At 35.5% G+C, this 17,721-nt stretch overlaps 1 protein-coding gene across 2 annotated transcripts; it reads left to right on the plus strand.

Moving 5' to 3' along the window:
• Window positions 1–1,501: 1,501 nt before the first annotated feature.
• Window positions 1,502–17,071, plus strand: LOC110459044. Of its 2 annotated transcripts, XM_021511077.1 has the most exons (6): window positions 1,502–2,049; window positions 2,657–3,136; window positions 7,421–7,702; window positions 13,417–13,593; window positions 14,356–14,446; window positions 15,539–17,071. In XM_021511077.1, exons 2-6 carry the CDS (start codon window positions 3,061–3,063, stop codon window positions 16,077–16,079), a joined length of 1,167 nt encoding a protein of 388 aa, XP_021366752.1. In that variant the 5' UTR covers window positions 1,502–2,049; window positions 2,657–3,060; the 3' UTR covers window positions 16,080–17,071. The 2 variants fall into 2 exon arrangements, with proteins under 2 accessions (XP_021366752.1, XP_021366753.1); XM_021511078.1 differs by lacking the exon at window positions 1,502–2,049 and having other exon boundaries at window positions 2,615–3,136.
• Window positions 17,072–17,721: the final 650 nt, after the last annotated feature.

The raw sequence follows: 17,721 nt of genomic DNA on the forward strand, positions 1-17,721 counted from the left end.
CTAATTATTATTGTTCAAAACTCTTTCACAGGTTTTTTTATTTATTGTAAAATGATATTTTTTGTATATTGTTGCTTTTATTTAGTTGAAGTTTAATAGTATTTAATTTTAATGGCCGTGGTTACCACATAAAATCGATGAAACTAGGGCAAAATATGAAGAAAGGAAATATTTACATATAAACTCTTTAAAAGTTCAAAGAAAATAAGACCAGATGTTCCGGAAATAATAACGTCTTCTGTTATATTGACGATACATCTAGATCAAGTTCAAGCAGTATCACGCCCACAAAGTGATATTCGAAAAATCGTGAACCAAACCACAAAGCACAGTAAAATCAACATTGATCTTCATATCCGACAAAAATTAGAGTGTTTTACAAATGAGATTACGATGGCGGCCATAAAGCTTGCTCATTTTCTTCATCAATCTGCATCTCTAGAAACTGTTTTGAAAGTTTGTTCGTGAGCAGTCGATGTCTATCATTGAAATCTTTATATTCAGAGTGAACCTTTAAATAACGAATTGTCTTCTGCTACACGCAACCACCGTATGTGTGGAAGCAGGGATGTACCTATCAAGAAAGGGAAGTTTACGATCGGAAAATCAAGATCGTCATGTATTTCTTAAAGCTTAGTACTGAGACGCCCCAAATGAATAATATACATAAACGATATCTTGTAACATACTTTGAATGTCAGAGAGTAATAAAAATCTTGAATCTTGACTCTGCCTACATGTATAAGTCATGCTATAAGTAAATTTAGAGCTGAGCGCCTGGTTTAGAACAGATTCTGTTGTCACAACCCTGCAGGCCGGGGATCGCGAAAATAATACGTCTGCTGTTACCCTCTGCATGTATCGTAAACGGCGACTAATGTAGGAGCCCCCTGCAGAATTGGGTTTTGCTATTGCGCTCTCTACTTTGGGTCACAAAAGCGACCAAAATAAATCTGCTGCACCCATAGCAACATTTGGGATCTTTGTCTTTCTTCCTACTTCCAACTACCTTTTATTTCATAGCCCTTAGCTTGGCAATACCTCATTTCTGGCTTTCATGTTTTTGCTGAGCGTTCGTCCAGGTGCGGAAGGCAATGGGTTCTGTCCCCTAGCCGGGACATACCAAAGTCCTTAAAATTGGTAGTTGTTATTCCCTGCTTAACGTTCAGCATTGAGTGTAATGGCAACAACTGGTTCACCCGTTGTCAGTATAATGTGACCGGGCAGGATGCTGTGCTGGGTGCCTTCAGCATGATGTTTTAGTGAGACAGCCCTATAAAATTGGCATCAGATCCGCGCTATTACAAAGAGGCAAGTACACCAACATACCCCGTCATCAGCATACATACACACATTGCACACTTTCACAGCACACATGGAGGCACGTCCTCAAATGACCATAGATTTTAATAGGACGTTAAACAAAATAAAACCAAACCAAACCTTGATTTAAGTTCAGGATATTTTATATTATCGACGCGGTAAACATATTTCTTGTTATTTAAAGACATCGTCAATATGTCGGAAATTGAAATTAAGGACTATGTAAGCTAGCTATTTGTGCAAGTCGTGGTAAGCTCTTTATTGAATTAGGCCTCATATGAAAACAGGAAAACAAGTCGCACAAAGGATAGCTTTTTTAACGTTATTGGAATGCAAAAAGTCTGGTAAAATTGCCTAGAGTAATATCCAGTAAACGTACTGTAAATATAATTTAAAAAAACTACATTGACAACTGACATTTTTCAACCAGTATTAGACCTGATAATTGGTTACATGAGAACTACGACGTATTTATTACCTAGATTAAATCCAGATGAAAGGGTCGTTTCCATTAAGACTGAGTGGTAGTTGGTAATCAGGTACACGTGGCTCAGGTAGCATAGACAAGGTCCAGTGATGATAAAAACATGTTACCACACTTCATGTGTCAAGCAAGCACGTGACCACCGAACTCGCACGTGCCGGGTGACTGCGACAGCTAACGACATGAAGTCAATCACACGTAATATATGATAGAGCTGCACGAACGACTCGGGGAACATTTAGGTAAAATGGCGTTAAAGGATTTAATTACACTATTTTTGTGGACTGGTGAAGTAAAAACAATACGAGTGCTGTACAGAATGTGTAATGTGAAAGAATGTAGTATTTAAAAAACAATAAATGTAAATGATGTAGATATGATAGATGTCATAAACACGACTGAATTAATGTGGAACAGGTGTTATTTTTAAATATACGTTTTGCTGCGACAGCCACGAGTACTATCTGTTACGAGGAGGCGTCTTCGAAAGTGTCGTTAAAGCGATTCATTCACTGAGTGTAGCTGACCCGTGAAAATGTATATGGGTGATATTTACGCTATGCCAGAATTTGATTTTTTCAATACGCACATCAAATATCGATAGAATATCAGATTTCGTATCAAAATTCGTTTTTACAGTTAACTATATACATGTATTGTAGTTATACATATCATTGTGTATATTAGAACGTTTATTAATCCGGGTGATTTATTCCATAATATTGTAGAAGAAAAAAACCAACAAGCGTCCACTTTACACATAATGTCGTTTAACGAAAGACAAATATATACATCGTTTACGTTTATTATTGTATATTTCATTAATATTTGTTATCGATATCAAAACAGAAACATTGAACGTGCATGCTGTGCCTTTAATGGAGAAAAGACAAGGTGCCGACCGACAGCAGACGACAGCACCAGTCCTGTGATTGCTCCCTGGCCCGGCAGATGTTCTCACAAAGGCGGGCCTACGCCGGCGCAGGCTATTATAAAGTTAGACAGCTGGTCTGTTACAAAATTTCCTCACCCGAACGTTTAAACCACACAAAGACTCCCGTAATTCAGCCAAATTTTTCCCGGTTAAGCTTTGCTCCCTTCACTCACGTTCCGGTTCATCTGGCAAACGTCTGCGGAGACCTGACCACAATGTTCCCGTCTTGACCATTGTCTAGCGATGGTGTCACTCGTGTCCGTGATGTTTGTTGGTCAGTGATCTAAAATCCTAGTTAATCTGGAGATATGGATTTGGGATGATGTGTTACAATACTGTTATCAGTCGACTAGTTGTATCAGTGTTGTTCCTTGTACACTCAAGTCACTGTCAAGGTAAGTTACCCACTAAAGGCAGATAACTATAGAATAAGATACCTATCAAATACCTGTTAGATATTAATCACAATGTATAGCAGATACGAAATACGATACTATATCGTGCCATCCTGTCGTCACGAATTCTTTGCATACTAAATTGATTTTAAATACTGGATTTGTGAAATTTAATAGACATTCAACGGAGAAGATATGTGTTATGCATACAACAACCTACTGTTAAAATAAGTGTCCCGTAAATCTATGAAATCGATACACGTCTTTATGTTATTGTGTTGATTGTGATAAACATTAAATACACGTTAAGATATTATTATCAAGTATTCACTTACAGAGTTATAAATATTATATAAATAAACAAACCTACTCCATTTAGGTTAGAACGATGATTTCCTGTTGATTAAATTCACATTCATAACTTATTATCCAGTATCCACATTAACTCATTCACCCCTGAACTTTCATAATGAACTATTCTAACCTTTGAATTGGAAGAGTTCAATTGTGTCTTCAGGGGTGAATGAGTTAAAAATAAAGTTATAAACATTATGTCAACATTCAAGCCTACTTCACGTAGACAGAATGGTGATTTACTATCGATTAAATTCACATTGATACTCCATTTTCCAGTATTAATTCACAGAGTTTTATAAACATTTTATAAACAAATACACCCAGGACGATGATTTATTTTGGTAGACATCGCATCTTGACACTCAACTTCATATAGGATAATAGGTGAGTGCTAGGTATAAACATTAATATTTGTTTAGGTTGATATTTCCCTTGTGCTCAACCTAATCAATATGACCGTATACATATAAATACGTTGAAGCATTATATACAAGCCTACTTAATACTTACTCAGAGCTTACTTAGTACTTAAATGATAATTAATTACAACATACTAGCATGCATTTGTAAGTATCGATATCAATTTTTAACCATATTTTATTTTCGGATCGTATTACTTGCTCCTCTCTCGATCATCACCTCGTTTTTTGTCTACTGTTTATTCTAAATATCTTCATGTTACCTACGTTTGTTATACAAAAAAAAAAACCCAAAAAAACCCATGATGTACCGTCTATGAAAAGATTATTCGATATAGTCTCTGTGCAATTAATAATATGACTATTTACACTCTATTGATCTTTAAAATGAAATATGATATGTTGTGCAGCCAATTTGTTCGATATTGATGTATTTCTTTAATCCTTTATACATGTTAAGCTATTAAGTTTTGGATTGATGTGTTTATTTTCGTTAATGTCTCTTTTTTACGGTGTTGTTGGCCCTAAATGAATCACATTGTAGATGGGCCGTTAAACAACACAAAAAAAAAACAAAAAAAAAAACAAAAACTATTATTCTAAGTTGATATTTTACTTTCAATTTTATTACAAACTAACGTCCGTGTATTTTTTAACTATACATTCATATATACATGTGATATATATTAGGTGTTACTTACTGTAGGTAACATATCATCACTGATTTACAATGTAATGTCTACATAGATGACTTGGTTGTTTCTAACATAGCCACAGTATAGGCAATACATACAAATCGTTTCTAGATAAATTATAAAACATCCTGTATTTGTTTAAACATGTGATATTTGATTTTGAAGATGCTATCTTTGTGAGTTTCATAAATGACTGACGTTGTAAAACAAAATTAATACTGCTTTTTCAAAGTTTCATATTGTGATAAAATATATTTTTATGTTTATTATGTTTTTAAACACGTCTAGTTTTTCATTTTGTTATGTAAGAGGTTTTTATTAGTTATTTGGCTATTCAATAAGAAAACGGGAGATATCTAATACAGACACAACAGACAACTGAATATATATCATGTATACAATGATTTTGCATCCATATACAATGATTTGTAAACATCGTTATAAGTTATATGTGTATAAGAGATCGTTAACGAGTTGCCATAACAGTATATATTTATGACACGAACCCAAGAAAAGGATTATAAACATACAATTTACTTTTTCTATTATTTTCTAATATTCAATTTTGTCACACAATTACGTACCTAATAGAGATTAAACTTTCTTGTGTTTTCAACTTTTGCTTTTCGTCGCGAATACAAGTTGTATAGAAAATTAATATTCTTGTGTTATATATTTACAATAAGGCAGATCATATAAACTAGCTCACAACCAGTATTGTGTATAGTCATCACTTTAATAGTAAAAGCATTCATAGTTATCTCAATTATTTGAAGTAAGTAATCGTTTGAGCTATACATTATGAAGCTATACCCAGTACTCCCTATTATCGAACATAAACTTTGAACTTTTTCTGTAGAATATTATTTTTCGTTGACATTTAGTTTGGCGAGCTGTTTTTTTAGTGTTCTCACGTCTTCCCCATGCTATATGTCTGGAGTAGATGTCGTATTAATTATAATGGTTTTGTTTCATGAACAATATATATTTTCATATTTTTGTGATATCATTAAAACCATTATGCATTAAAAGGGTAGTTGTTTTAAAGGAAATATCCGTCTTAATTAGATAGTAAAGATACATTTGCATAACACAGCTTATCACGATATTATTATCTCAATAGGGATGTTGATTCTATAAATGTGATAATCCTGTGGAACGAAAATGATAACTGAACATTTGAGTAATGACACATTTTGGAACATACTTCTGTTAGAAAAGAGGTTGTAAAGAATGAAATCGTTATTGTACAACAGCGCCACCGCCATCACCCGGTGAAATACACCCTATTCACTATCACCTCAAGTCCCACTCAAATCGTTTGCCACTGATTCACCCCATTGACCAATCCATGCAGCATACAACATTTTATTGAAGTTTTGTAGAAAGGGAAAGAATTTTGACCTGGTACTGGAATGCATTCATTAATTGTGTCGATAAAGTAAGGGTCCTTGTTATCTGTCGATCGCACAATGTAGAGTAAAAAGAATCATGGAACACATTTTCTAGTCAGTGTGATTTTGACAAATAAATACGGCAGGTGCTGCTTATTTCTCCTACCCGACCGAACTCCTGACCTCCGAAAAGTACAAGATAGTTCCACTCGATGAATTTAACTGTCAACATACCTGCTGAACAATAGAAATCTATAACCAGATGGTTGTTTGATTTTTTTCTACTGGTTTTCATTCGTTCGCCCAGTTTTGTACCCCAGAGGAACTTGACATACTAAACACAAAGGTGTCGATGTCGTGACTTTTTCGTGACATTTCAAGTATTTTATTACTCTATATATCGCCGGAAATAAGAGCCCCTAGGGGTTTGGAAGGGATAACACTTTTTAAACGTAGATTTTTTATGCACGATGATTTACAAAACGACTTAAGAAGGTTTGTTTAGTTTAAATAACATTTATTTGTTTTAAATTATTAACTTAAAATAACAAACATCATTCATAACTATAACAATACAAATTCTAAATCAATGATACTCCTCACATAAGTTCACGTTATTATGCAATAATATATAAGTAAATGATATGCTTTGATATACATGTATGCTAAAATAGTCGAACTAAAAACAATATTAATCGGCATATCAGACAGAAGAGTTTTTCATCAAACACTACATGCATTAAGTCAAGTAGATAGTTGGTAGCCATCTCCTCCATACCTGTGTACACAGGTGATTAGCAACGGTCGGCGACAGGTGAGAACACCTGACGAGGCAGATGACGGGGCCGTCGTCCTACGACACGCTAGCGTATTCCTGTCGAGTGATAATATGTTAATTAAGTACAGGTGAAATCGCTAGTGAGATACATATTTACAAGTTATTTCCATTTCAATATGATATATTTGTATTGTGTTTTATGAGTATTTAAACTGAGTTCCCTACTCGAGCATTGGCGGTGTGTAGTTGTATTGACTTTAATTCATATTGTGTACATTTGGTTTGAAAACAAAACTATCCAAAACTTTTCGATTTGTGGTAAACATAAGGTGTTCTTTACCTGGCAGTTTCACAATCTGTGTGATTCCATAAGACCCTTATACTTAGGTACACTGAGCCTCTTAATATTGAGTGGAAAGGTCTTATCATGAATGTATATTACCCTGTAATCTATTTCCATATTCACATTATTGTTGTTTTATTTATTCTTCTTGTACCATTTGTAGCATCATTCAAATTGTAACATGACGTGGTATACACACCGCGAAAACTGTTCCTTTGACAATTTCTCCTGCTGTCAGTATTATCTTTAGAGTGTTTCAAATATGTCTAGGCTGTAATATTTCTTATTTGTGTTTCAGGTGGACGTATTTTCGAATGTACGGACCAAAATGTTAACGGCAGTAGGAAAACATTGCACGTGCAGTGTTCAGGTAACAAGGTGATTCGGATTAATGAGGCGATATACGGTCTAAATAAGCTCAAGTACTGTATGTACACCGTCGGGGACTGTATAGAGAACATCGACTTGGACGACGAATGCTGTGGACGCCAGCAGTGTGACGTCACCATATGGAGGGTCTTCTCTGCCAAGTGTGGATACTACGTCTCATTCTTCAGGCTAATATACGACTGTATACCAGGTGAGTTACCTTATACCAACATGTACGACATCATTCCTTGTAATTCACCTTATATCTACATATGAGAGAGTATTTCGGGTAAGTTACCCTATATCAAATTATGAGACAGTATTTCGGGTAAGTTAACCTGTACCTACATATATGACATAATTCCTTGTAATTCACCTTATATAAGCATATGCGACAGTACTTCGAGTAAGTTCCCCGCAGAATTAGGGATTTGCTTTGGTGTACTCTATTTGGGGTCACAAAATCGACCAAAATAAATCTACTGCACCCATTGCAATATATGGGATCTTAATCTTTCTTTCTACTTTCTAACTACATTTTATTTCCTAGTGCATTGCTTGGCAACACCGCACTATTGGCCTTAATGTTGAGCGTTGGCAATGGGTTCCGTCCCGAGGCCGGGACATACCAAAGTCATTAAAAAATGATAGTTGTTATTCCCTGCCTAACGTTCAGCATTGTGGGTAATGGCAACACCTGGTTCACCTGTTGTCAGTATAATGTGACCAGGCGGAATTATGTGCTTGGTGCCTTCGGCATGGCATTTCAGTGAGATAGCACTATAAAGTCGGCATCAGATACGCACTATCACAAAGAGGGAAGCACGCCAACATACCCTGTCTCCTGCATATACACACGCAAGCACGCTTATACTACATACATGGAGGCACGTTCTTAAATTACCTTAGCTGTTAATAGGACGTTCAACACAATTTAACCAAACCAAACCAAGTTACCCTATACCAACACATATGACTGTATTCTGGGTAAGTTACACTATAGCAACATATACGACATCATTCTAGATAAGTTACCTAATAACAACACATACGACATCATTCGAGGTAAGTTACTTTATAACAACACATACGACATCATTCGAGATAAGTTACTTTATAACAACATATACGACATCATTCGAGGTAAGTTACCTTAATTCGAGATAAGTTACCTCATAACAACATATACGACATCATTCGAGGTAAGTTACCTTATATCACCATATACGACATCATTCGAGGTAAGTTTCCTTAATTCGAGGTATGTTACCTCATAACAACATATCCGACATCATTCGAGGGAAGTTACCTAATAACAACTCATACGACATCATTCTAGATAAGTTACCTAATAAAAACATATACGACATAATTCGAGGTAAGTTACATAATAACAACACATACACCATCATTCGAGGTAAGTTTCCTAATAACAACACATCCGACATCATTCGAGGGAAGTTACCTAATAACAACTCATACGACATCATTCGGGGTAAGTTACCTTATAACAAAACATACGACATCATTCTAGGTAAGTTACCTTATAACAAAACATACGACATCATTCCTTCTAATGCACCTTATATCACCATATCCGACATCATTCGAGGAAAGTTACCTAATAACAACTCATACGACATCATTCGAGGTAAGTTACCTAATAACAACATATACGACATAATTTGAGGTAAGTTACCTTATAACAACACATACGACATCATTCGAGGTAAGTTACCTTAATTCGAGGTAAGTTACCTCATAACAACATATACGACATCATTCCTTGTAATTCACCTTATATCACCATATAAGACGTCATTTCTTGTAAGTTACCTGATAAATACACATACGACATTATTCCAGGAAAGTTACGTTAGATCACATATGCGACAGTATTCAAGGTAAATGACCTTATATCAACATTTGAGTCTATATACGGCGGTATTCCATGTATATTATTAAGTCCACTTCCAGTTTGAACCCATTGCTAAAGCAATGTGATAAAACACCTACTAATTGTCAATTGATATAGTTAGAAATACCTTTCGTAAATATGATCACATCTTCTTTGTAATATTGTAATGTTTTATAATAATATGTAAATGATTTATTCTTACTTTATACCTACATAATTATTACTTCATACTAACAAATGATAAGCCATTGATACAAATACAAATGTCATACGTTTTATGATATTTTGAAACGAAGTATACTGTGTCATGAACACATTTCATCGAGTTAACAAAGTACGCGTCATTTTACTATCCATAGGCACGAAACAGTCTCTGTAGAAATGTATGCTCTAGATTCAGTGTATGCTTTTTATTTCTTTATAAGAGAAGAAAATAAAAATAAAGTGTCATCATTTGCCATTATTTTTTAAAACTAATGCAATATTTCTACAATTGGAAAAAATTAAAGATTTGTTTTTTCTTATTTTCTGTAGAGATAAATGAGATAGATTCAACAAAATATTTCTCACTCTTTTGACCATACACTGGGAAATATAGACTATGTGAGCAAAGAAGGCTGCTTCGATGTTATTTATTGATATATTCCGCTCTCTCAAAAGTCATAATTTCATGTAAGCGTGTGGTATAATCTTTACTTTAAACTTATGACATGATATAAGTCATATATACTGATCTTTACAATCAGTATCTTCCTCTAAAATTACCTTCATTGCTATATTTAATAAACTTGTCTACATTGGACCCCGTGATCACAACTACGGGAATCTAACCAAAGGTGAATTTTCAGACTTATTTGAGATATTTTTTTCTTTTTCTACAAACATGATACTTCAATCTAGCAGTTGTATATTCTTTTAAAGTATAAAGCCTTCTTTTGATACTTTTCAAAATATCAGTAACAGTACTTATTTTTGAAAATTTATCGATCGCATTACTTGTACATTTATATTTTTGTATTTCAACTATTGTTCACTTACCCTAACCCTAACAGCGTCCGTTGTTTTATACAAACCATGAGCTAAACATTAATTACTAGGGCTGTCTGTTTCTATCCGTTACGTTGTAAAACTTTGTACAAAACAGATAACAGTACATATATTAGAAATTAACATAATATTTAAACCCAAGACGTCCGATACAAATATGGTGTAGTTGGGACTTGTTTTACATTTCCCATTATTTTGGCATATCACAGATTTGGTATGAAGCATTGTGTTTACAGCATATGCCACTTATCTCTCTGAATCACACTGTGTTTACAGCATGTAACACTTACCTCTCTGAATCAAATTGTGTGTACAGCATGTAACACTTACCTCTCTGAATAACATTGTGTTAACGGCATATAACACTTACCCCTCTGAATCACATTGTGTCAACGGCATGTAACACTTATCCCTCTGAATCACACTGTGTTAACAGCATGCGACACTTACCCCTCTGAATCACATTGTGTTTACAGCATGTAACACTTACCCCTCTGAATCACATTGTGTGTACAGCATGTAACACTTACCTCTCTGAATCACATTGTGTTAACGGCATATAACACTTACCCCTCTGAATCACATTGTGTTAACGGCATGTAACACTTATCCCTCTGAATCACACTGTGTTAACGGCATGCGACACTTACCCCTCTGAATCACATTGTGTTTACAGCATGTAGCACTTACCCCTCTGAATTACAACGTGTTTACAGCGTTATCACTTACCCCTCTGAATCACATTGTGTTTACAGCATGCAACACTTACCACTCTGAATCACATTGTGTTAACAGCATGAAACACTTACCCCTCTGAATCACACTGTGTTTACAACATGTAACACTTACCTCTCGGAATCACATTGTGTTTACAGCATGTAACACTTACATAATGTACCCCTCTGAATCACACTGTGTTAACAGCATGAAACACTTACCCCTCTGAATCACACTGTGTTTACAACATGTTACACTTACCTCTCGGAATCACAATGTGTTTACAGCATGTAACACTTACATAATGTACCCCTCTGAATCACATTGTGTTTACAGCATGTAACACGTACCACTCTTATCCCTCTGAATCACACTGTGTTAACGGCATGCGACACTTACCCCTCTGAATCACATTGTGTTTACAGCATGCAACACTTACCACTCTGAATCACATTGTGTTAACAGCATGAAACACTTACCCCTCTGAATCACACTGTGTTTACAACATGTAACACTTACCTCTCGGAATCACATTGTGTTTACAGCATGTAACACTTACCTCTCTGAATCACATTGTGTTAAAGGCATATAACACTTACCCCTCTGAATCACATTGTGTTTACAGCAAGTAACACTTACCCCTCTGAATCACACTGTGTTTACAGCATGTAACACTTACCCCTCTGAATCACATTGTGTTAACGGCATGTAACACTTATCCCTCTGAATCACACTGTGTTAACGGCATGCGACACTTACCCCTCTGAATCACATTGTGTTTACAGCATGTAACACTTACCTCTCTGAATCACACTGTGTAAACAGCATGTGACACTTACCCCTCTGAATCACACTGTTTTTACAGCATGTAACACTACCTCTCTGAATCACACTGTGTAAACAGCATGTGACACTTACCCCTCTGAATCACATTGCGTTAAAAGCATGTGATGAATCACATTGTGTGTACAGCATGTAACACTTACCTCTCTGAATCACATTGTGTGAACATCATGTGACACTTACCCCTCTGAATCACACTGTGTTTACAACATGTTACACTTACCTCTCGGAATCACAATGTGTTTACAGCATGTAACACTTACATAATGTCCCCCTCTGAATCACATTGTGTTTACAGCATGCAACACGAACCACTCTGAATCACACTGTGTTAACAGCATGCAACACTTACCCCTCTGAATCACATTGTGTTTACAGCATGCAACACTTACCACTCTGAATCACATTGTGTTAACAGCATGAAACACTTACCCCTCTGAATCACACTGTGTTTACAGCATGTAACACTTACCCCTCTGAATCACATTGTGTTAACGGCATGTAACACTTATCCCTCTGAATCACACTGTGTTAACGGCATGCGACACTTACCCCTCTGAATCACATTGTGTTTACAGCATGTGACACTTACCTCTCTTAATCACACTGTGTTTACAGCATGTAACACTTACCCCTCTGAATCACACTGTGTTAACAGCATGAAACACTTACCCCTCTGAATCACACTGTGTTTACAGCATGTAACACTTACCCCTCTGAATCACATTGTGTTAACGGCATGTAACACTTATCCCTCTGAATCACACTGTGTTAACGGCATGCGACACTTACCCCTCTGAATCACATTGTGTTTCCAGCATGTGACACTTACCCCTCTGAATCACATTGCGTTAAAAGCATGTGATGAATCACATTGTGTGTACAGCATGTAACACTTACCCCTCTGAATCACACTGTGTTTACAGCATGTAACACTTACCTCTCTGAATCACATTGTGTTAACATCATGTGACACTTACCCCTCTGAATCACACTGTTTTTACAGCATGTAACACTTACCTCTCTGAATCACACTGTGTAAACAGCATGTGACACTTACCCCTCTGAATCACATTGCGTTAAAAGCATGTGACACTTAACCCTCTGAATTACAACGTGTTTACAGCATTTATCACTCACGACTCTGAATCACGTTGTGTTTACAGCATGTGACACTTACCCCTCTGAATCACACTGGTTTTACAGTTTGTGACACTTACCCCTCTGAATCACACTGGTTTTACAGTTTGTGACACTTACCCCTCTGAATCACATTGTGTTACAAGGTTCCTATTGTTGAATTTTTCGGATTGCCTATGTGTTCCTATTTTGTGCATTGTTATGTTTTCTTCAAGATGTTATTGACATAGATATTATTTATATATATTATACTTTTGCAGCTTATAAATCGGACTGTGTCGTGTACGTCGACCCCGACGATCCTAGTACAGATCGTCTCACCACAGAGACATTACCGAACACTACGTCAACCAACATGATTCCGCCTGTAACAGAGTATAAGGATCCTTCCCGACCCAAGAAAGAAGTGACACTCCCAGAAAATGAAGACAAAGAAGGTTATTATTTTTTATTTATGTTACATTGTATAAATGACTTTCTACATTACATCTCATTTGAGTCACTTCTCGTCTCTTTGCTTTGGCTAATGTTTATAACATTTATTCAGATATCACGATCTAAGTTCAGGATACCCTTACCACTGCCAAAACTTAACTACGCGTTCGAAACTGATTTTTTTTTTCCGGCATGACTATAGCATTGATACATCATTTCTGAAAAGAAAACCATACGTTTACGGGACATTTTATGTAACGATAAAAAAGTTGAAATTAACAAAATATAAACAATCACGGTGTTCTGAGTGTAAAAGAGTGGAATTCGAACCCTGGATTTTAGATTGTTATATTACGCTCTAACCAACTGAGCTACCTGGTCAACGGAAGTGTGTTGTACAGTTATATGAAAGTTAATGGGGTGTTACTGTATATACGGAAAACCATAGTGCAGAGGGACACGGACCATTAAGACAGATTTATATTTTTGTGTTTTTGCAAAGACTTTTTGTTGCTGTTCTTGTGTTTTTGTTGATGTTTTTTTTATTCAATTTTTCTTTTTTATAAACAACACATTTACACACAAAGCAACAAACTTATATTACATTGATTACAATTCCCTTCTTGTGTTGTTATTATGTTGACCATGCGGCTTATTTTGACTTGGTATGTTTTGAAACTTTAAATAAGAAGTATCTCCAATCGAAATAATTTCTTATTGATGCTAAATTAAGGATGTATTGTATCTGTTCTTTTACTCGACAGATCTCACCATTATACTCGGATCAGCTGCTCTCGTGGCATTACTGCTCGCAGCCATCTTGACTGTCGTCTTCATGCTGAGAAGATACCAATGGTAAGTCAGTAATTTGCTGTGTGTTGACGTTACTTGATACTTCACACGATCAGAATGGTTATATTTTTGTCTGTTGTTTTACTGCTGGTTAAGTCAAATATTATGGTCTTCACTACAAAACTTTTAATTCTGTTAATATTGAGTCCTACAACATTGTCTTCACTTCATAAAAACAAATCCCAACATATAAGGGAAGTCACCGATTTTTCGAAGTCGAATTATTTTGGTTGGTCCTATTTGTCACTGGTGAAATATGGTCACAGCGATAACACTCATGATATCTTTTACTGTTGCAAGATTATTTTTGTAGCTATATGCTATTAACGTAGCAGTGCTGAAATTATTCTCTCTCTCTTTGCATGTACTATATTTTCCCGAACTATACGTTAATTAGCGATTTAGTGGATGTTATTTAAACTTGATAGTAAATATCCATGACATTGATATTAGCAAAACATTAAAATTCGCAAAGAGGTCTCATCTTGATTACTTTGATATTGATCCCTCGTGTATTAAAAAGATATTATAATGTTTTCGGTATTAAGTCGTGATTTAAACACGACAATGATAATATCTAAATAATTTCTTACTTCATTAAACGAATGTATTAAACAGCGGTAGCGCATTGTACTGCTCGATATCTAACATATTTTGATCTTTTTGGAAAGAAATCGAAAGGCCAAATGAAATAAATGGCTTGTTCTAATTGCAATTTATGGAGACATTTTCCGTATATTAAACTTGAACTGAAAACCAGACACATGTTATTTAAAGATTACATGTGAAACCAGTTTGAAAATGAACACATATATCAACTTAAGTAACCTTACTTGTATATTACAAGTAATAAATTGCATAAGCGTGATAGAGGCTAAAAACCTGAAGTTACTTAAGAGCGAAATTAGACACAAAGTTGAACTTTCTTTGTAACAGAGTTAGAATTAGATAAAGATCGCTACTGAGCCTTGTAATTACACAATTCATTTTGGAAACAAATGTATTAAAAGGGGCTATATACATGATAATTAATCCACTATGCGTGACTTGAGATTTCAATTCAAACTATTTATTCATTTCATTATTATTTTACAGGCAAAGTGAAAAACAGTGTTTCTTGTCTATGTTCGTTGGAATGTGCACACGACATCCTCCAGACGGGTGCGAGGACCCGGATGGTAATGTACAACAGAGTTCACATCAGGGTCACGCTGGGCCCGTATTTCCAGCTACTATTGACAGAGAAGCGAACAACAACCAGGACAACGAGGGAGTTCCACAAACAGTATTAACCGTAGAAAGTGACGCGTCTGATGACAATCAAAATAATGAAAATGCACCGGAAGTGACGCAAGATTACACACCGCAAAGCAAACGGAAACGGAAACGAAACGAACCAAGCCCAGACATAAAAATAGGTCAGGATTCAAAGCTCAGAGAATCACCTATACTAGAGGAAGATATGTCCTTGTACAACCGAAACATAATTTTCAGTAATAAGACTTTTGATAAACAGGTCGCTGTAAATGACAATGATGATATGCAACATCTCCCACATGCTATCATTCAGTCCAAAAATAACCATCCTCCATCCTCCCGTGTTCTTACAGAGGAAACGGGAACAACTGCAGTGTAGGCGAATCATTAATACTGTGTCCCTTTGTCTGTCTGTGGAGTAAAAGGGTTATAGTATATCCTATTCTAACTGTAAATAACAGGTTATGCTTAGAGTCCTTGAAACATAACATCCTATTTAGTGACTTAATTAAGTATATATATCTCTAAATAGAGTTTACCTTTCGTAAACGTTACCTTCTGTACCATTAGATTACCAATACATTAAGATTGAATGCAGAAATTAAGTTGAAATGTAGACAATATTTCATACATAAATACTAGCTTTTAATTTTTAATTTTTACTGAAAATCTCGTTATTTTTGAAAAGAGTACTTCCATGATCGTAAATCAAATTATTCATTTGCGAAATATAAACCAAGAAAAGCAACAATAATAAGTTATGCTTTGATTGCAATATACATGAAATTTCATTCTTCAGTTCTTTGCGAAATATAGATAAGTTCATCATAATTGTTTTCTTCATTTATTTAACGAACCTCTTCTATTAATATTCAATTATTGCATAATATTCCTTTCATTTATAGAAGCAGTACGTAGTATTCTAATCCATTATCATGTTCATTGTGCATACACCTGACCCTATGCAATCATTTACTATTCATTGTATATAGTTTCATCCTCTCAGTATTTTTTTAACACCTTGTATATAATAATATCATATTCAATAAACACACTAAACATGTAGACTTATAGTAGGATTCATCCTTTGTTATTCCATTGCCATACTCATTATGTATAAATCCAAACAACTCATACGATGCAGTATACTCATTTTCATTGTGAATAGGCCAAACCAATATGATCAAATACTTGATAGAAAGGACTGCCCTTGTATATAGTCATCGTTCCGTGCAGTATGCCTCTATTATACTTGTACATTTATTTTCAGTGCCCGTTCAACATATCCGTATCGTCACTAAGTACGAATCTCTCTCATAAAGTCTTCATCATGTTCAATTTATATATATATATATATACATATGGGTCAAAGAAGTAATATAGACGGTAAAATCCCATATAACACTTGATCCTAATGGAGGTAGCCATCCGCTCGTTTTCCTTCCAGGGGTCATTTGGCCTAATGGTGCATTACTGCACAGTTGGTCTGCTATCTCGCCTGCCTGCTGCTGCATGTCAGTGTGTGTGACCAGCAGCCGTTGTCAGATTAATTTTGCAGATTTATACAGTATCTTAGCCATTTCATCTACTTATTCCTCCTGCACTCACTTATTTGATAATTACATGTATTATTCCTGCAAACCGAAAGAGGCGACTAAGTGTGGACCCCCCTGCTGTTCCACGTTTTTGATATCTCGTCCCTTCTTTCTGGTGCTTATCTCTCGTTGACTCACTTTATGTGATAGTGTATCTTGCGCAAGAATAGGTCCTCTACATCAGCGTTCCTTGTCCGCGATGCTCTCAGCTTAATTGCTGCCTTCGGCTGTCTTTAGCCGAGGGGACTATTGGTTTTATATAATAGCTATATTTTCAATTATAGTATATTAGTTCTATCTTCTTGTAATATGATGTATATGTACATGTAACTGTTCTGTTTCACTGTGTCTTGATAAAGGAGCGGATTGCTCCGAAAATTTGACAACCTAAACTTGTCCACACTGTTGGAATTACTTCTTTGCCCC

This window comes from Mizuhopecten yessoensis, unplaced genomic scaffold (assembly GCF_002113885.1).
Source record: "Mizuhopecten yessoensis strain PY_sf001 unplaced genomic scaffold, ASM211388v2 scaffold9963, whole genome shotgun sequence".
NCBI classification, from domain to species: domain Eukaryota; kingdom Metazoa; phylum Mollusca; class Bivalvia; order Pectinida; family Pectinidae; genus Mizuhopecten; species Mizuhopecten yessoensis.